The sequence below is a fragment of the Haemaphysalis longicornis genome, unplaced genomic scaffold (assembly GCF_048455015.1).
Source record: "Haemaphysalis longicornis isolate Haplotype H1 unplaced genomic scaffold, Haemaphysalis longicornis Haplotype H1 scaffold_2, whole genome shotgun sequence".
In the NCBI taxonomy this organism is placed as follows: domain Eukaryota; kingdom Metazoa; phylum Arthropoda; class Arachnida; order Ixodida; family Ixodidae; genus Haemaphysalis; species Haemaphysalis longicornis.
In genome coordinates this window covers 14,678,796-14,699,316 of record NW_027526295.1, presented here as the reverse complement: position 1 = coordinate 14,699,316, position 20,521 = coordinate 14,678,796, and the positions used below count along the sequence as shown (strand labels likewise).

Sequence of the window (20,521 nt, the reverse complement as noted above, 5' to 3'; positions counted from 1 at the left end):
GGATTCTTATGGCGTGACACGAAGCTGTTTCCTCAGCAAGCACACGATATTCTCTACAAGAGCTACACAGAGACCAATTCTGGATTACGGATGCACTGTATGGGAAGGACCCTAGCACGAGTATCGATCGCAACAAGCTTGAGAGAGTACAGAACATAGCAGCAAGGTACATTATTGGCAACTATGACAGAAACCTTAGCATTACTGCTACAAAAGAAACACTGAAATGAAACATCGAAAAAAAGAAGACAAACTTTGTGCTCGAAGCTCTTTCACAATATATTTTACGGCCACACTGGATTAGAGCGCAATCAGTGCATTTTCCAGCCGCATTATATATCCAGACAACCAGACCATGAACTCAAGGTTAGACAATATAGTTGCAGAACTAATCCGTTTAAAAGCACTCTTTTCCCCAAACCAGTTTCAGAATGGAATTGACTGCATGCTGCCACAGTTATCACATCAGAAAACGAAGCTTTCGCCGCCTTTTGAAATCTCGTTCTGTCACGGCTGTACTTTGATTTCATGCAAAGTTTATTTCGTATTATATAGTAAATGTTCTTCTATATTTGTACAGTGCCGTTACCTCCTATGTGTACACTGGTGATGCACACTAGCACTGATCTACGCTACTCTGCTTCTTCGTGCTCTTGATTGTGTGCCGCAGTTTGTTTTAATGCACAGCATATTTTTCGTTATTGTTATTACAAGGCACTGTTATTTTGTACTACCAGGTTGTTCAAACTGCACTGTATAACCCCACCACTGTAATGCCTGAATGGCGCTGTGGGTACGAGAGTAAATGAATAAAAAAAAACATGCAAACAGCCACATTAAGAGATGTGTGTCAAAAGCCAACTGAGTTCTGCCACAAAGTGGGACCAAGCACTAGGGGGATACAAGGCAATGCGAACAACAGAGCACACAGCCGTGCACAGTGTCACGTGGCTGCCGGGTTTGAAAGCTCTACAACGTGCTACTCCTTCGTACATTCCCAATTTAAGAACATGGCCTGCCATTAGAGTGAAGCGACGCTCCCCGCTTCCACACCTCACCATCCCCACGCAGCTGAGCAAGAAGCCATGTGCAGGCCCAAGCTTTCCAATCTGACTGTCCATTTTACATGGACAGTCAGATCCGGGACTGGCTCATAATCACCGGTGAGAGCCCTGCGCCAGCCAATGCTCGTTTATTCAAAAGCAGAGTGTAAAGTCAAGCGGTTAATGTTTTCCCCTCCCTCAAATACCAGAGCAACGTGCTGAAATAAGGAGTATACGTTTGACGTGGTGCCTGCTGCAAGCCAAAATAGTGGGTGCAGCAGTGGCGGAAGGCACAGCAAAAGAAATATGGAGCATCACTGCATTGAGCAAACACCCAGAGAAAACCGCGCATGCGTAGAGCTTATAAAATCCATCAACCTGATTGCACAGCATGTGTTGAGGCTGGGCCCTCCACTGTTCACATTTCTTAGTGTTCCCCCTTAGCCACTTGTTTTGGTTTCAGTCCAATCTGCACTCAGCTTCCACTTCAGAACCAAAGACGACTTGCGCCTAACCTTGACGGCCGCAGCATGGGGCATCAGCTGCGCTGGGACCTTCTCGAACCAGCCAGTGAGGACCTGAAGGCCTTTTGCCTTGGCATCTTTGAGCTGAAAGGAACCGTTGCACGTCATTAGGCCAACCATAGGTGCGGACGGCTTCACGATCCGTCAAAACCTGCGCATTATCGATTGCGCAAAACCTGCGCATTATCGTACTGCCACGGCTTCACAGAAGTTCGACCTTGAAGCCAAACCCCAAAGGGCGGCTTAAAGAAGTGACGTCCTCGAACACACAGGACGTGGTTACGGATGCTTGTTAGCGGATACATTTCTTTTTGCTCAGGCAGTTAAAGTGGCGCTTCTACGCTGCCTACTTCATTGCCAGAGTGCACGATATGACATCTTTATCTGGCGGTAACCATGCGCCGGGATTCAGTGCAAAACACAAGACTCAACTAGCGGCATCATGCAGGTGCAAAGCAAGTGCTAAGCAAAGATCGAAATTGAACCCACCTGGTCGCTGACTACAGAACTTTTCAGGAAAGCAACGAGGCCTTTGTCGTCACTGGCCAGTAGGGTGGTAATGTAGCCTGCGAATAAGACAGTTCCTCAACCTTCAACAACCGAGCATGTATGGCCATGTTGTTTGCATACCTTCATCTTTATCGGAAAAAGCTTGGTCCTGACAAGTACGGTCAACTTCTTCGACCAATGTCAGCGCTTCGTCCGGTGTCTTCGAAGAGTGCAAATTCGAAAGGGCTTCGCGAATTTGTTCCGACATCCCTTCGGAGCTGCGCTGGCCGCCAAGTGGCACGGGAGGAGGTAACGACGCCTTATGACACGCCCGCCTGCGGTGCCCTTAACGTGGAACGCTAACCGAACAGCTTCACTACTACTTGTTAGTTGATTTCCGACAGGTGTCATTAATTCGCATTTCCTAATGCGACTCCTATGTTACACGTGCTACCACCCAAACAAACCACACGAGGATGGCGCCGAAGCCGCAAACGCCGCGAAAAGCCAATCACGTGGTCTGGTCTAAGATCTGGGATGCCTGCGGCGTCACCCCAAAGCGTGCCCATCTTGCCCTCTCTCACTGCGTCTGAATTCCGTGTGGCGGCGCCACCCACCAAACCTCCCGCCTATGCTTCCCGCCACCCACCGAACCACCAAAAAAAAGGGCAAGAGGCAGTCATAGAGCGCATAGAGTTTCTCAAGAAACTCTATGCTAGAGCGGAGCAACTAAACGGAGGAAAGAAATCCTTGGGTAACGTGAACAAAACGTGACGTCACTGGACTTATTTTTGAGCGCCTAGGGACAACGCCAAAGTAGGCGCAGCATTTCCCTGGGTCCCCCCCCGAGTGGGCGATTTGCTGACACTGTTGTTTTGACTACAGGGAATTGAATAGTTTTTTTTTTTCTTTTCTTGGATTGTGTCCATGCCTTTCTGTACGTGACATCATTGTTGTATACCCGTTGTACCACTCCTGCTTGGACCGAGAAGGTCTGCAGTATACTCAAATAAATAAATAAATAAGGTCTCTTTTTAGACACATTCAAATGATCTCCCACTGATCTTTCAGCACAGCACCATGGCATCTTCGTCCTGTGGCATGTGACTTGTATTTCGAACAATACAATACGAACAGGACACCAAAAATGTGGGATTTTGCAGCATTTCATGTACAGGGTGTTGCAACGATAACTGGAACACTTTAAAAATTTTTCCTGAGCGATCCGCCGCTCTGTTCACGCTCAAACTTCACACAAAGGTCGCATTTTGTGGTCTATTTTGTTTGACACCGGGAACAACAACGGTACTTACCTGTTTATTCTGAAAATAAATAAAAACGATTTTCGCCTATGTGAAAATGGCGGCGATTTGGACGTGCGAGCCCGAAAACCCGGTTTTCTGATCGTCTGTTAGCTCGTTTCTAGGTGCATTTTCTGATCGTCTGCTGCACCATTTGGCTCCGTACGTGAATCCCAAACGTGCGTTTCACTCTGCAGGTGGTTCCGTCGTTCCAACATCAACTTGCGCTGGCTCGCACGTTCAAATCAGCGGCCATTTTCCCATAGGCGAAAATCGTTTTTATTTATTTTCAGAATAAACAGGTAAGTACCGTTGTTGTTCCCGGTGTCAAACAAAATAGACCACAAAATGCGACCTTTGTGTGAAGTTGGAGCGCGAACAGAGCGGCGGATCGCTCAGGAAAAATTTTTAAAGTGTTCCAGTTATCGTTGCAACACCCTGTATCTGCAGAATGAATACAGGGCTGCAGAATTTTTCAGTGATGCATAAAAACGTTCACTGCGGTGTCTTGTGCTGCGCATGGTCCCAATTCTGAAGCAGGTAGAATCTAAAGACAAGTATTTTTACGGCAGAAGCATATGGCATCTTTCTGGTTGTAAGTCACATAGTTGAACATCATATTCCTAAATCCATCATCTATACAGATTCACTGAGCATCGTCCGTTTATTATAATCCGGAAAGCCAGCGAAAAACAATGTCATTATTCTTAAGAATTCTCTTCAAAAAAATTATGATAGCTTATTCTTCAAGGCAAAGTCTTCTGCCACGCGCGTGGCACGAGCTACGCCCCCCTGGCAACGGCTGCTGCCACACGTGACGTCATAATTAATGACGTCATAAAGACGTCATAACATTAATAATTGTCACTATTTTGTGTAGTGTAGTCCGAAATACACATTTTTTTTATTTGCAGTACAAAACAACGCACCATTAAACTGCTAAAATTTTTCTAAACAAACAATTTTTGTTCTTGCGGGAGCAGCCGGCGATGTTGCTGCCCTGCTGCTGCCAGCTGCCGTATCGCGTACATGGAGTCGCGTAACCGAAAGCGGGACGAAGCTCCGATTTTCTCGGGCCGACAACGTAGATAAACCGGAGTTCATATTGTTAGAAGCACTATCTGAAAACGTGAGAAAGTTGCTTGTGATTATGTATTGCATGGGGACCCAGCCAGCCTTTCCAGACCGCAGCAAAATAGCCGCTCTCGAGTAATGTTGACCTGTGACCGCTTGTTATGCTTGGTGTACGCCGATGGTACCTGCGTACAGTTTCAGCGTACGTGAGACGACATCGCACAGCCGACTGGCCCCGTTCTAACAAGCTACGTTCCACACAAGAAAAGACACCGTTCGAGCGTAATTATGTGAACCTTCCGACGCATGTCGGCGCGGCGGCATCTGCTATCAACAGTTTGCACCACGGCAAGTTCAGAATGCTTAAAGGGGCACTGACACAAAATTTTGAAGGCGAGACAACTTCGGAGATAGATTGGTGGGAACACATATACACCATCTGCAAAATATCAGCGGCGAATACAGCCTAGAACATATTTAAAATCAATTTTAAAGTGTGCGAAACGCAACCGAGCAGCCAGGAGAGGACCACGCGCAATCGACATCCCGAGGATATTATGTAAATAAAGAACATCCAAGCACGTCACGAGTTTGTGTTTGCCGCTTCCGCATTGCCGGCGTTTTTCGCCGGCTCACCCGGCTCGCCGCTCCAATCGGAGGGCCGGAGGGCGGAGATTCTGCTCTCGAGAACGAACGACCCGATCGTTGGCGGCGGAGGCGCCGTGATTTCGTCAGCTAATCGGGCAGCTGGCCGCGACCAAAGTTCTACAGCGATTCCAGGCACTCTGTTTCTATTACTGCATGTTTATTACCATTGGATGCGAAAACGCGGCGGAGGCACGAAAAGCCCACTGAGCTTGCTGCACGGTCGCTGTGCAGGCGGCGGCCACGGCCGCGAAGTGGCTCAGGCCGGCGCAGGTAGCTCGAGTGATAGCTTGTTACCGCTGCACGAAATTGTCCCCAAGTCCCGACCATGGTGGCTTGCATGAGAAAGGAGTTAATGATGCGATGGCGGGTTGCATTAAAAATTGTCATCTGCACCGCTTACGAGAGCGGCACTCGAATATCCGCCGCAGTGCTAAGCCGAACACATCTGTAGGCGGACCTGTAGGCAGACCGGCCGGCTGCTCCCAGCGCGCGTCTTGCCACCCACCGTCTCGAGCGTCGCGCGTCGTTCTTTAGCCGCGGTAGCATTTACACTCGCAGCGGCTGTGTCACATCCACGGTCGCTTTTTAATTTAGCGCCTCACGAGATCAGTATGTGGGCGCATTCGCAGAAACTGCCGTCGACGCGGATTCGACAGTGCTACGGCAGCTCTGGTCTGTGATATCCTTCCGACGGTCACGTGGTCAGCTTTGTTCACACAAAATCCACAAAATCCATCGTTTCGCGGCACTCGCTGAAACCGAAACTGGGACTGGCCGCATTGAAAATGCCTCTAATTAAACAACCGTTGCACGCTGAAGCAAATGAGGTTTCTACAGGTTATAAGTAGGTCACTAGCTACTTATCGCAACAAAAAAAAAAAACAGGAAGCAAAATTTTTGTGTCAGTGCCCCTTTAAAGGCCAACTGCACTCAAAATTTTTTTTGTCCAAATAAGTAGTCTATGCTCTTAAAATCACAATGGCGAAATCCTTAGCTTCGTAATCACAGAGAGCGCTAGGTACCGACGTTCAAAGTACCTCCGAGCAGACGAAGCTCGCGCTTCTCCGGCGACTTGCAGGGCGCTCCGCCGGGCGCAGGGATGCGTTCGCCCGGGGTTGCTACACCAGCGCGCTGTACCGGCGTCGCCATTAAATGTTTAAACTAACCGCATAGGCAGTAATATCCCCCATTTTTCTCAAAGCAAAAAAAAAAAATTATTAGAAGCCTAAACCTATTCAGACGCTTGCGAACGTGTTGGAGTTAGCAAAACTGAAAATAATATTTTTACTCAAAGAAAAAAATAGCGCGAAAGGAGCACTTGCCTTACATTTTTCATTCCTATTGCATTTACCACAGAAAAAAAAGATATATTACAAATTATTGACCACTTGCACTTCCGCGTCCATTTCGGCTGGCCCAACGCCACCTCTATCCTTTAGACATTTCCAAAAGTTTTACGACCCAAATAGAGTTCTTGTACACGCGGCTATAAACATTTGTGCGACTTTTGTCTCCCTAGCTAAGTGAACCAAAATCAGCCTTTCTCGTAGTAACAAATGCACCCGCACAAATATTGGCCGTCGTATTTGGGAAGTACGAAAACTAAACTGCTCCTTTCCTAAACAATAGATTATATTTTTGTTCGATTCCCAAGTGAAGCATTTACTTTGAGCGTTAGATTTAGTTTATTTGAAAGTAAAACGTTTTCAACAGTACCTGTCTCTGGTTAAAGTAGAAAACAGCGGTAGATAGGAAGTGTTTTCGTGTTTTAGTGCGTCATTTAGCTCTGGAGGCGGGCTTATAGTTTCAGATCCCTTTTATAATTCGATTCTCGATGTGCACACGGGGGGAAAATACTGGCCGATATTCACGAAGCTGTTTGCATGTAATGCATAGTAGAAATAGTGATTTATCTCCGCCCGCGTGCGATTTGTTCCCTTCAGAGAGGGCGACGTGATAGCCGAGGGGTCGGCTATAATAAAAGCTGCTTTTCGATATCGTATACGAGCAAATAGCTTTGTAAATCAGGGTCCGTTTTTTACTTGCAATGCCAAAAATTGCTATTCCGGAAGTTATTATGATGGAAAAAATTACTGTCGGGCGGTCTACTTCATCTCGATTGATAGCAACGGGATGCCGGAATTGCGCCCAACTCCATTATCATGGGCAAACGTTAGTGGAAGTTCTTCTGTGGCAATAAAAAAGCGAAACGCAACGCTACCACGCGCATTTGAAGGCGGCTCTGAGCGGCCGCCGGCTCTGGCGCGGTCGCTTCCGTTCCCTCACGTACGTCACTGACGTCCGGCCGCCGCTATGGCCGCCGCTATAGCCGTTTTTTCTATTCAGTTTCGGTTCCGGAAACGCGAATGTCGTGAGCCGTTTGCGTCGCGCGTGTTGGTGTTTGAAGCGCAATATTTTGCATTTCGCACCCTTTTTATATGAACTGTTAGGTGAAATTATTTTTACGTTGTCGAAAATTTGAGTGCAGTTGGCCTTTAAATGAGCGACCTGAAATCGCGGTGTGTGTTCTCTCGCCAAAAGATAATCGGAATGTACAGTGCCGAGGACGAAGGGTAGTGGCGGCAACTGTTTTTTACTAGGCGCATGTGCGCATTACAATTACAGACAATTGCGCCAAGAATAGGAAAGGTAATCTTTGGTGTCCCCACACATGTACCGCGTACGTACCACTACAGTAGATCTCCTCTTCTGAAATATTAGCAAGGAAAACTTCCGAAAATCGGGAAGTTCTTATTTTCTAGAGGGCGAAATTGTAGCTTAAAATTTGTTTTATACCCACGATACGTTTTATGAGCAGAAAAGTCTTGTGAGCATGCGCCACAAGCATCATAATTGCGTGATATTCAGCGCTTAAAAAGATTTCCTAGTAGAAACCAAAGATTTTGTAGTAGAATACATGATTCTACGACAGTTTAGGACCTGCGACCTTCAAAAGGTAGACTAGCTAGGCGCTTCATCTCATAGCTACTGCTTTGGTATAACTTTCACGTCTCACTGTACCGTGGTATACGCTATGTTGGCCAGACTTGACTGAGTCCCTCATGCAAAGGAAGTTAATTCAGGACACCCAGACGATAGGGTCAGAGAAGAGGCTGTACAGACGGTAATAGGAAGGGTGTACACTTTGCCGGCCATCATATCTAAGACACATACATGCACTCCAGCATATGAAAACCTATGGGTTCTGCACAGGCTCAATGAGCAACGTCAAAGAGAATCTTAAGATGTGCCTGGAACGTGAAAGCATCTACGGATTGTTTGTGTAAACAGGTATAAGCAGAGAGCATGCTGCAAATGTAATTGATAGGCAAACGTCAAGGCTGTCATGGGGCGAATTTAACAAAAAGAAATGGTGAAAAAGATCCCAATTTCAAACTACATTGATGTTATATGTGCATGCACTATAAACACAGCCATCAGTTTGTTAACTGTACGTAAACACTCACGTGATATGATCAAATGGAACTAGAGGGCCCACTGCAATCGCCCAGTTATGTTTCTTTGCATTGGAATAGGTCGGTATCCGTTAGTCGCACAAACAAAATTCTGTGATGGCATGGAGAAATAGCTGGAAAGTGGTTACGGAGCTCTGGCTGCTTTACACATTTTCTGTAATACCAATTATTTGTTTGAAGTTTGCAATAAAATTGATATCATTTGTTAGTCTTTTTTAATGAACGAAACTTTTCGTAGCCACAAAACAGTGGTCGATAAACAAATGCTTACTTTCTTTGATGGCTTGTAACGATTCACTAGAATTTCCCATGGTCAACCCAAGGAATCCATGGCTCGTACACTGCAGGGTAGTGCTAGTCTCCAAAAACATTTCACTGGAGGACTGGAAACTAGCGCGGCCCACAGGCTCCATAGGTGGAAACCAGTAGCCCACCCACACAGTGCCATAAAACAGCTAATGAATGGAGTGAGTCTCTGCTAAATATTAACCAGGTTCAAAGGGTAGGTTCGCATTGAAAGATTTTATGCCATTGTTCACTGTGCGCAGATTAACTATTTAACGGGCACAATAGTCATTTTTGTTATTTTGGACAGTTCTTGAAGGGTTGCCTAAATGTTTTTTAACAAAACAAAAAGTGAAAGCTCTCAGTTTGGGATTTTAAAAACATTGTTTAGCCTCTCCAGCAATTCTCCCAGCCTGAAAGAACTCGGCTGATAGTTGGTGCCGACTGTCGTCCTCGCTCGCTAGCTCCCTGACCAAGCACATGAATGCAGTGATTAAGAAAGACGGTGACCAAAGTGAGAAGAGAAGGTGGATCCCGTACAACAGCCCTTGACCATCTAAACACCAGAAAAAAGCGCCGATGACTCACAGGCCATGACTAGGTCGTTAAAATACCTTTTGGCATACATTTACAGCGCATTTACAACCTTTTATCAAAAAAATCTTATGATTACACACAGTCCCTCCATGGAAGGGGTTTGTTTCTGACAAGGTCGTTGAAATTTGTTATTAGTAGCAACATAAACTCATCATTGGTCCCTTTCATTCAGCACACTTACGGGCTTCGTTTTAAAAACCCTGCTGTTTCTATTTCACGTATAAATGAACTGCTTACGCAATATTCTCTTATTTACGTATGTTCGAAGTAAACTGTGTTATACCATAAAATGTGATGTGCCGAGTGCATGCAGGTGTAAAATTCTTCAATGGGACATGCAGAACATGAAGCTCAGTGCTGATAAACTTAAATCAGGGAAAATAAAGCTTCCCATGTTGCTTATTTTTGTAACTATTCTCTCTACCAAATACCTTGGTGGTAACTCAACTAAGCTCACCTTTTCCCTAGGCCTTTAGAATTGTTTTGCTCTGCAATTATACATTCTCAGCTGGAGCATGCCTGCTGAATTCAGGCCCCAACCACACTTTGCTATTCCCCAATAGACCCTACGCCGGTGTGGAGCGACCGCTCGCTCCACACCGGCGGCGATGACGACCACGGCCACTCCCGCGCTCGGCCACGGCCACTCCCGGAAAAAGGTGTTCAAGTCGTAAAGCGCTTGCTGAAAAAACGGAGCACGCTGGCGAGGACTTTTGGGTGGCTCTCCTAAATTACCGAGTGTCGCCCCTGGTGGATGGACTCTCCCCTCGCCAACTCCTCATGGGACGGTCCCTCAGGGGAAGGCTCCCAGACTTCTCAGCAAATCCAACACAGTTGGTCAAGAACCACACACAAAGCCTCGGCAAGGGTCAGTCCCTCACACCACTCGCCCAAGGAGACATTGTTAGAATACGAAACGACAAAGTATGGGACCCTAAGGCCAGAGTTGAGCGCTGCATTGGCCCTCGGTCATACATCGTCTACACCGAAGAAGGTCAGCGCTACCGAAGGAACCGCCAGCATCTCATGAAGACATCCGAACCCATCGAGCCATGTGCCTTCACAGCAAACGAGGGCTACGAAGCCCCACCAACAATTCTGCCACCTACAGGACGTACATCAGCGAGTCCGCACCCTGCACCAGACGCTGCACCAGACAGGAGGGCGCTGCGGTCGCCGAGATGAGCAGACGTACCTCGCATCGGCTCCGCAAATTATGATTCAACATGTGCCGAAAATTTTCCACGAATCTGGAATCCGTCAGTTCGAGGACATCTGTGTTGACGCAGTGATCACGCCGACACCGAATTTTGGTGAGACGGACCATTTTCACCAATTTACGGACGCTACAAGTTTCTGCAACGTGGTCCGAGCGCTAAGCCTTACGCAAGGCCTAGCGCGACTCCGGGCCCCCGAGCCCCCGCCGCTCGCTCCACACCGGCGGCGATGTCGACCACGGCCACTCCCGCGCTCGCTGCGATGGACACGACCCCCGCCCCAGAATCCGGCCCCGAGCTGGACATCAGAGGCGGGCTAATGACGATTACTGTCCAAGGAACCGACGAGGTCGACAATACCCCGAACGCCCAGGCCGGCTGGATCCTCGCGACCCGGCGTGGCAAGCGATCACCCACTAACGCCGGAGAGCCACGTCAGCACTCGTCCCCGGCAAGCCATGCCGGTCAAGGTAGGCCACCTACCGCCCCCACACGGGCCCAGTTTGCCCGGAAAGTCAACGCCGCCATCGACAAGGCCGCCCGTATGCCACGTAACGCGGCCCGCGACGAATACAAGATAGTGATCCGTCCTCGCGGCGGACTCATCGTCGGAAGAACGAAGCCCACCGACCTCATGCGAGCTATTGCGCGGGCGGCGGGCATGGAACCACAAGACATCATCACGGAAGACACCGCCTGTCCCAACGTCGCCCAGAACATCGTCGTCGTAAGCACACCGAACGACGAAAGAGCGGTGCGCTACGCGGACATCCGAAACATCACCCTCGGCACGCAAGTGTTCGAAGTATACGCATATCACGCAGCTCCGGACAGCACAGTCAAGGGAGTCATTAGAAACATCTCCCTCGAAGATACCCCGGAGGACATTCACAACTACATCACAAACAAGCACAACCCGACAGTCATCGGCGCACACCGCATTGGTACGTCCGAAGCCGTCATCGTGCTTTTCCAAGGCAGTGAGGTGCCCATGTACGTCAACTATGCGGGCGTCTTTATCAGGTGCACCATATATAAACAACATATAAAAGTCTGTAGAACATGCGGACAAATCGGCCACCGCAAGGACGTGTGCCCCACGCCCAACCAAAACGTGTGCTTTGCCTGCGGCAAAATCAACCCAGGCCAAGACCACGAGACGGAATGCAAGCCGCAATGCAAGCTGTGCGGCGGTCGCCACCCCACAGGCGACAGACACTGCAAGAACAGATTCAAGGTGCCTTTCCAAGTGAAGAGGCGGCAGTGGGCGTTCAAGAATGCCACGGCGGCGGAAAAGGCCCGACCGTCGCCGCCGCCGGCGTTAAAGGTCAGGCTATCCCGAAAGGACGCATTCCCGGAGCTGCCGGGGACGAACAATAAGAGCAATCCATCACGCGGCGAGAGTCGCGACAGATCGTGCAGCAAGTCACGAGGCCCGGTGACGCACAACACCAGATCGTGGGCCAACGTCACAGCTGCCGACGGAGGTGGAGCTAAGCAATCGGTTAACACGACTCGCCCGCGCTCGTCTAGCCGCGAAACAGTAGAGTGCAAGCTCTAGAAAAGATGGTGCGCGACCAACAGGACGTGATAGCCAAGCTGACCAAGCAGCTAGAGGAAATCCTCAACCCGGGGCACCGCTAACCTACGAAGACATCGGGAGTGCTAGAGGAGGTACCAAGACCCGCGTCCCTCACGCCGCAACACCTACTGCCGGCCCCCCAACCAAGCCGTGCGTAGGGTCATCCTAACGAACACAGCTCAAACGCCGCACCAGTCATCACAACAGCACGCCACCACCACCGCCCCGACGGAACGGGTCAATGCAATGGAGGAACATGACGAAGAAGAAGAATTGGAAGAAGACGAGGTCGAGCAGGAGAGCCGCTCCTCTTCATTAGCAAGATCAGTTAGCTCACTATCCCCTCTGCTAGCAAGGGGCGGAGTCAAATTCACAGTGAGACACCGTCGTCTTTCGGAACGAATAGACAACATAGAGAGGCGGCAAAACGCCAAGATAGACCAACTCGCTGCCCGGCTTGATGCACGACTCAACGAACTTGAACGATTCCTATATGAGAAGCTGGGGTCCCCGACCACCGTCACAGTCAACTGCAACCCACACACGCCCCAACAGTCATCATGACCATGTCCGCCCAAGCAAGACTCAAGATCTGGCACTGGAACGCCAACGGCCTCCAGTGCCGCAGGGCGCTCCTACAACAACCCCTACAGACCATGGACTCCCCGCCGGACATCATCATGGTGCAGGAAACTCACATGGAGCGGGTGGCCGGCACTCCCGGGTGACCGCACGCACGCTACACCCCCCAGTGCTCGCACCAGCTCCAAGGGCGCGGCGCAGGGAGTCTGCACCTTCATCAAGAAAGGCATCACCCACATTCCACACGACCGCTTCCTCGATCAAGACACGGCCCTCGAGCTAAGCGCGACCGAGGTGGTGGTCGGCAAGAAGACACAGGAAACATTATACCAGATCAACCTATACAGCAACCCGCAGCACAGAAGTCAGCGCTTCCGAACGTTATTCAACAAGACCCTACGCAAGGCTTCGGGCCATCCAATACTCCAATAGCTGGCGATTTTAACGCCCACCACAAGGAGCTTGGGTACGGGCTTACCACGGCCAAGGGTAGGAACCTACTTGAAGAAGCCGGAGAAGCCGAATTCACGCTCATAACCGATCCACAACAACCGTCCCGCATCGGCACCTCGACAGCCCGAGATACCACCCCCGACCTCGCCTTCGTCCGTCCATCTGCCAGACGGCAGAGCGGCGAGCTGGAAAAACACGTGCCACAACCTTGGCAGCGACCACTATATCATTGAAGTCGAGATCCCCCTTCGAGTAACGGGAGCATCCGTGGCTAAACGTACTCACAAGATGATAGACTGGCACGCCTTTCGTCAGCAAGATGTCCCGCGGACCGTCGACGACATCGAACAGTGGACGGAGTCCCTGGTAGACGCCGAAAAGCGAGTTACCACAGATTGTGACGGATGACTCCATACCAAGCATGGACCCTCGACTAGCACACATGATAGAGGCACGCCGATCCCTACAACGGAGGTGGAAAAAGTGCCGACACAATCGTAACTTACGCAAACGGATCGCCCGCCTCGGCCGCGAGATTGAACAATACAGCCATCAGCTCTGCGCCCAACAATGGCACGCAATTTGCAATGAGGCAGACGGTCAACTCCACGCGAGGCGAACGTGGAAGCTGCTCCGCCACCTCAGAGATGAGACACAGAGCAAATCGTACCAACAACAGCGGCTGTCTCAGATTTTACACACGGCGTCCAAGACCCTAGGCACCGAGGAGATCCGTAAACGCCTAAACGACCGATACCTGCCCATCACCCCGAGCGTCGAGCACCCGAACTGTCGGGGGACGGCCAACCCCGAGCTAGACGGCGACATAGAGGAGTGGGAGGTCCGCCGCGCAGTACAAGAACTCAACTGCAAGTCGGCGGCCGGGCCAGACCAAATACACAACAAGGCTCTCCGGAACGTAAATAATACTGCCATAACGGCCCTTACCAGATACTACAACGACTGCTGGCGCTCGGGCTTGCTACCCAAACAGTGGAGGACTGCCCGAACAACCGAAGCCCAACAAGCCGCCTGGCATCGAAAACCTGCGCCCAATCTCTCTGACATCGTGCGCGGGTAAGGTGCTCGAGCATGTTCTTAACAACCGCTGGAAGAGCTACCTTGAAGATCACAACATCTACCCGGACACGATGCTTGGCTTCCGAGCGAAACTAAGTACGCAGGATGCCATGCTCCTCCTACAACACGACTTGCTCGAGTCCCCCAGCAGAACCGACTGCAGGGCAGTGCTCGGCCTCGACCTCAAAAGCGCATTTGATAACGTGCTTCACTCCGCTATCCTGGCACAGGTCAACCGACTAGGGCTGGGAGAGCAGACATACAACTACATCCGGGCATTCCTGTCTCACCGAACGGCACGCATCCATGTCGGCCATCTGCAACTGGACGAGAGGGAGCTGGGCAGCGTCGGCACGCCACAGGGGTCCGTCATTTCCCCCTTCCTCTTCAACATCGTCACGATCCCGGTAGCCGAACGCCTTGCCCGACTGCCGAACGTCCATCACACGATATACGCCGACGACATCACGCTCTGGGTGACCGGCGGCACCAACGGGCACATTGAAGAAGCACTGCAGGAAGCGATCTACGAGGTCGAGGACTGCCTGAAGAACACGGGTCTCCGCTGCTCCCCGCAGAAATCGGAACTGCTCATACTACCGCCTCCTGGACACGGAAAGAAAATAGCCGAGAGAGAAGCTCGCAACATCACCCTCCGCACCGAGGACGGCACGACAATACCACACGTCAGCAACCTCCGAGTGCTCGGCCTCCACATAGACTCGGGCAACACCAACCACACGGCCCTGGACAAGTTGATAACGAAGATGGGCATTGCGACCCGTCTAATCAAGCGGGTCTCCACCCGCCGCGAAGGCATGCGGGAGCCCAATCTCTTGCGACTGCTGCAGTCGTTCGTGATGAGCGACGTCTCGTACGTCGGCGCATTTCACCGATGGCTACAGCACGAGCAGGACAAAATTAATGCAGTCATACGCAAATCAGTCAAGACCGCTTTGGGACCCCTATCATGCACGAGCAATCGGGCCCTGGCATCCATTGCCATCGCCAGACAGCTGGTGGTCTCACCGTTCCCGCGCAACGTCCACCCGGACCGCAACAAGGAGCGAAGGTAAGCCAGAGCCCGCACGCTTGCGGAAACATACAACACAGATAACACAGCGGTGTACGTGGACGTCGCCCAGATTCCGGGCAAACCTCGCACCTTCGTGGCCGTGGTGATCCGCGCCACAGATGGAAGCACAGCGAACGCCTGCAGTCTCCGCGCACCCAATGCGGAGCAGGCTGAAGAAGCCGCCATCGCACTGGCGCTGCGAAGCGACCACAATACCACGACTATACTGAGCGACTCCCGGTCGGCCGTCGCCAACTTTGCCAAAAACAACATTGGGGAAACGGCGGCCCGCCTGCTCCCCGTACAGAAGTCCACAGCGACCACCATCAGATGGTTCCCGGCCCACGTCGGACCCATCGCCGGAGGCACGGCGAACCGTAACGAGAGGGCAGACGCCATCGCACGCGAGCACGCGGACCGTGCGGCGCCCCCCTGCACCCCGACTGCGGAATGTGTCACACCTCCAAACGGAACCACTGACCGCCTACGGCGACATCTTGCTGTGGTACAGAGAAGAACGCCGGACGCTGCCCCGCCTCACCCGAGGCTAAGCAGACGCGAGGGTGTCCTCCTACGCCAATTACAAACTCGTACGGTGTTGACACCGGCCCTCGCTCGGCATGTGTGCCCAGACTTCTACATAAGTGATCGGTGCAGTGTGTGCGCGAATGGACCCGCAACTCTTGCCCACATCATGTGGGGTTGTGATGTGACGCCGAACAGTGCTGAGCCGGACTCACAGCCTCCGGAGGTAGTCAATCACATCAGCTCGCCGGACCCGTCGGTGCAGCTGCTCGCCGTCCAGCGGCTCGCGAACGCCCTGGCCCGGCAAGAGCGAACGGCGGGCCCTCCAAAGGGAGCGGTCCCGCCTAGTAGCCGGGACCGGGCCACAGGCTCACACCCGAGGTCCACGTAACCGGACACGTTACACAGATAGGGTGCGGTGAAGCCCTGCGTGGCCTGATCTGCACCTGCACGCCGGACAAATGAAATAAAGTCCTGTTCTCTCTCTCTCCAGCTGCACCAGTGTCGCCTATGGTGCATCGCCCACCGAAGGACCCGTGTGTGGTGACTGACCAGCCGCAGGTATCGCCACACCATGCGCCACAAGAAGCCGACCCACTTCCTCGAAGAACCACGAGGACACGCAGGGCACCGGCACGCTTCGCAGACTACGTCACCTAAAGAGAAAGGAGGATGTACCACCCGGGGATCCACCAGACACAGCGCGGCGGTCTGCCCCTCCTGGCAACCCTGGGTGGGGGAGACGAGCGCGCCCGGGTAGCGTTTTCCCACTTGCAAACCACGGGTGTGGTGGCTCTATTTCAGCGCGCATGCCGCGCATGAAACAGGCACAGGCGGGGCAGGGGGGGGGGTGGAAACTGCCGCTGGTGCCTCCGTCTCCATCTCCTCCGGGCCCTCGCGTGTGCTTTGGGCCGGTGGAGAGGAAGCAGTGAATGATGCGGCATCCCCAACAGACGAGGTTGTATCCACAGCCACTGCTGGCTGAGCGAGTGGTGTGGAGGCGGGTTGGGCTCCCCGGGGCAACTCTAGGGGGGGGGGCGAGGGCGGGACCAAGTCTGACTCTTGATACTGGGTCGCCGCCGAAACCAGACGCCGCTCCGCCCCCGGCGAGTTGCATCGGCGTACTTCCCCAGGGGGAAAGAGGCAAACCTCTTTCGCTCCTCTGAGGAAGTGATGTTTTCTGTGACCTTTACATTGAAGATTTGTTTTTTCTTTTTTAAATTTCTCACAAGGGCCCCTGGCAGTTGGCACAGGTTAAAATCTCGGTGTTGCAGTTTTCGGACGGGTGGTCGTGTTGTCCGCATTTTGCACAGGTAAGACGGCCGCGGCAGGAGTTCGTGCCATGCCCAAACCGTTGGCACTTAAAACAGCGATGCAGGTTAGGGAGGTAAGGCCGGACTGGGCATCGGACGAAACCTGCATTTATAGATTCCGGGAGTATTGACCTGTCAAATTAGATGCTTCGTCGGGATTTTTTTGTCCTGTCTACGTATGTTTCTGCGCCTGACCCCTGTTACACCCTGACCTCGAAGGCCCTCCAGCAGGGCGGCTTCAGTTTCGTTCAGTAGATCGGGATCGGAGATCACGCCCTGGGTGCTGTTTAAGCTGCGGTGGGACGTTACCCTGATTCGGGTCTGGCCCAAGAGTGTTTCTGCCTGCTTCTGCGTGTTGACTTCCACCAGTAATTGCCCAGTTCTTTGTTTCTTGGCTTTGTATGCCTTACCGATTATACTTTCCAGGAACTTCGGTACTAAGAAGACGGACAATGAAGCGACAGATCTTGTTGTGTCAGTTGACTCAATTTCAAAAAAAAAAAACGAGAATAGTTGTTCACGGTTGTTGAAAAGACAGGTGTTGAAAGAGGTGGAAATGAAACTTCGGTGCCGCCCCTTTTCGGGGGCCGATCACGTTTGGGGGGTTTGAAAATACCATACGGCATAGTATAAAAACAGGGAGTAGCCCCTACTTTCTTCGTCAGCCTTGCCCTGATAGCTGAAGAGGTCCCGGATTCCCCGGCCTGGTAAACAGACAGGGAGCCCATCCACCGGAGCTTGACCTGGGCTCCGACGGCCACTGTTTGTGGTTTCTACCCTTCACCATACAACACATCGCCACGGTTGGTTCCAGCTTATGTTTGGGGGCTCGGGGTCCGCGGTGTCGCCAACACCGTCACCATGATTGTTCAAGGTGCTCCGTGCAGGGGCGTTGCAGTTTCTGTATGTAGCTGTATAGATTGTAAATACACATGTTCTGCCTGCTGTTTGTCCCTTAAGGTATTGGTTGAGTTGCATCAAGTTATGTGATTAGACGAAGCCTAGTCAGTTTCTGTATGCAGCTGTTTAGATTGTAAATAGATGTTCTGTGTGCTGTTTTTCTCTAAGGTCTTTTTTCGTGTCCTCAAGTTATGTCATACTACGAAGCCTTGCCAGTTTCTGCATGTATCCTTAAAATTTCAAATAAATGTTCTCTGTGCTGTTTTCCTCTTAAAGTTTTGTTTGTGTTGCGTCAAGTGACAAACTTTTTTCTGAATCGTATGCAGTCATCGCGCCACCCCTTTCTGTAGCGAACTACAAATGTATATGTCAACCATGTGTCACACTACAGCTGTTTCTGATTTGGAGTTGTTTCTCGCATGCGTACAGCAAAAATGTCAGAAAAATCGTAGTTTTTTTAGCGTTTATTTTGCCACATGGCATAGATAAGGGGTATGAGTTGATGCTGAGGGAAGTTTGTTAGATGAACATGAGAATGTCCGCGTCACGTATAAAGTCTAGGAGGGAACGATGATGGGGCCCATTATCCATGTGTTGTATGCGGATGCGTCGTCTACGCGGAGGCCCGTCGCCGCAAGATGTCGCAGTCTCGTAGGACGCAATGCGAGGCAAGACCACAGCAAGTGGTGTATGTCGGCTATTGCATCGCTGCAGTGGCAAATTGGGCCACCGGGGTCTGTAAAACAATCTTTGAAGTGAGGCCATTGGCGGGTTATTGCGGAAGTTAAGGCCACCCCCACCCGGACCCTCCTAAGCGCAACCTCCTCGGCACGGGTGAGATCCGGGGGGACGGTGGCAGCACACGGTGGAATTAGAGCACGTGTGCGGCGCCGGAGGCGTTCCTATCTAGTCAGCAGGAGAGTCGCATCATCCAGCTCTAACGGGAAAGTCGGAGATGGAATAGAGACTGCTAGCCGGGCTGCTACGTCTGCGTTGCAGTGGTCCGTCATTAGATCACGCGGAACCCATTCAGTCAGTATCTTGTGAGCAATTGGTGCCGCGAGGTGGTGAATACTCTGGGCCAGCATAGGGATACGGCTTACTAACCGTAGTAAGCGGACTGCTTGAAGGGCATCAGTGCGAATTACGATGCAAGCCCCGGGCCGCAAAATGAGTCCGGTTACAGCCAGGAGAGCAAGTTCCGCACAGAACGATGCCGGAGGTTCCGGGACCTTAAATCTGAATGTCTTACTGAGGGATGGATGGCTAGTGCAGTGAATTGCAGTGGCAATCACAGTGTCTTCAATACTGGCATCTGTATACAATATGGTGGAGCTGAGTGGTAGGTGGCTATCCATGTCAATGATGCGTTGTTGAAGGGCAGTCGCCGAAGTTTTCGACTGTGGGCGACGAAGGTCAGTTGGCCTGTTGCCGCTCAATTGCAGCAACTGCTACAGGGGAAGAGCTCGCTTTGGTAGGGCTGGCAGCGTACGCGAGACTGCGTAAGCTATTAATGCTCGCACAACATCACACAATGAAGCCTTAAGCTCTCGAGCTTTGCGACGTTAATGAATAAGTTCACCCAACGTGTTCAATTGGACATGTTCCTGGAGAGCAACTGCTGCGTGGGAGCGCAGTAATTGCTCTCATAGCCTCTCTGTTAATTGCTGCCAGTCGATCCCACTGCGCTGCCATCAAATGCTGGAACTGAGCAGAGTAGACCAAGTGTGGTTGTAATACTGCTCTTACTATTTGTCGCGCCAGGTGTGAGCTGGCTCCACCAGCTCTGGGAGCGATACGGCGTATTAGTGCTAGCGTTTGAGCAGCTTGGTGTTTAGCCTGAGCTAGCCAAGCTGTCGCCGTTCCTGACGTGTGTATCATAAACCCCAGTACTTTGATTGTTGGGCTATCTTGCAGTGGTTGCCCAGCCAGTTCAAGGCGGATGGGACAAGAAGCCAGCCTTCGGTGGCCCCAGCGGTTTGCAATAGTTGTGTATGTTGTCTTACTTGGTGAAAGCTGAAGGCCCATCGAAGAGGCAAAGGCTGCGGTCACATCTAAGGCTGATTTCAGGCAACTCGCTTGAGTTTCGATGTCATGGTGAGTGCTCCACACGGTGATGTCATCGGCGTAAATGAGAAATGTAACGTCCGGTACATCGTGAAGGCGCCATGCCAGTGGAATCAACGCCATATTAAACAAGGTCGGAGCCAATACCGATCCTTGGGGCACACCACGTACAGGAACAAAGACTTCTCCGTGAAGGCCTATGGCAAATGTCCCGTCTTGAAGAAATGACTGGATGAACTGGTGGAGCATATTAATTTAGTCCAGGATAGCAGCATGACTGATGTTGTCAT

General features: G+C 51.4%; 1 protein-coding gene across 6 annotated transcripts in view; it reads right to left on the bottom strand.

Annotated features, from left to right (window-relative positions):
• LOC144168766 (DNA-dependent protein kinase catalytic subunit-like) overlaps positions 1-2,597 on the bottom strand; it is a 477,503-nt gene extending 474,906 nt beyond the window's left edge. For 5 of the 6 annotated variants that reach the window (XM_077697729.1, XM_077697730.1, XM_077697733.1 and 2 more), the window contains exons 1-3: positions 2,198-2,596; positions 2,057-2,133; positions 1,559-1,651 (exon numbers count right to left, since the gene is read on the bottom strand). In XM_077697729.1, the coding sequence (XP_077553855.1) occupies positions 1,559-1,651; positions 2,057-2,133; positions 2,198-2,324 (297 nt within the window). In that variant the 5' untranslated portion in view covers positions 2,325-2,596. Of the gene's footprint in view, positions 1-1,558; positions 1,652-2,056; positions 2,134-2,197 lie in introns of all 6 variants that reach the window. The other variant, XM_077697734.1, reaches the window with a different exon arrangement.
• Between the last annotated feature and the right edge of the window lie 17,924 nt (positions 2,598-20,521).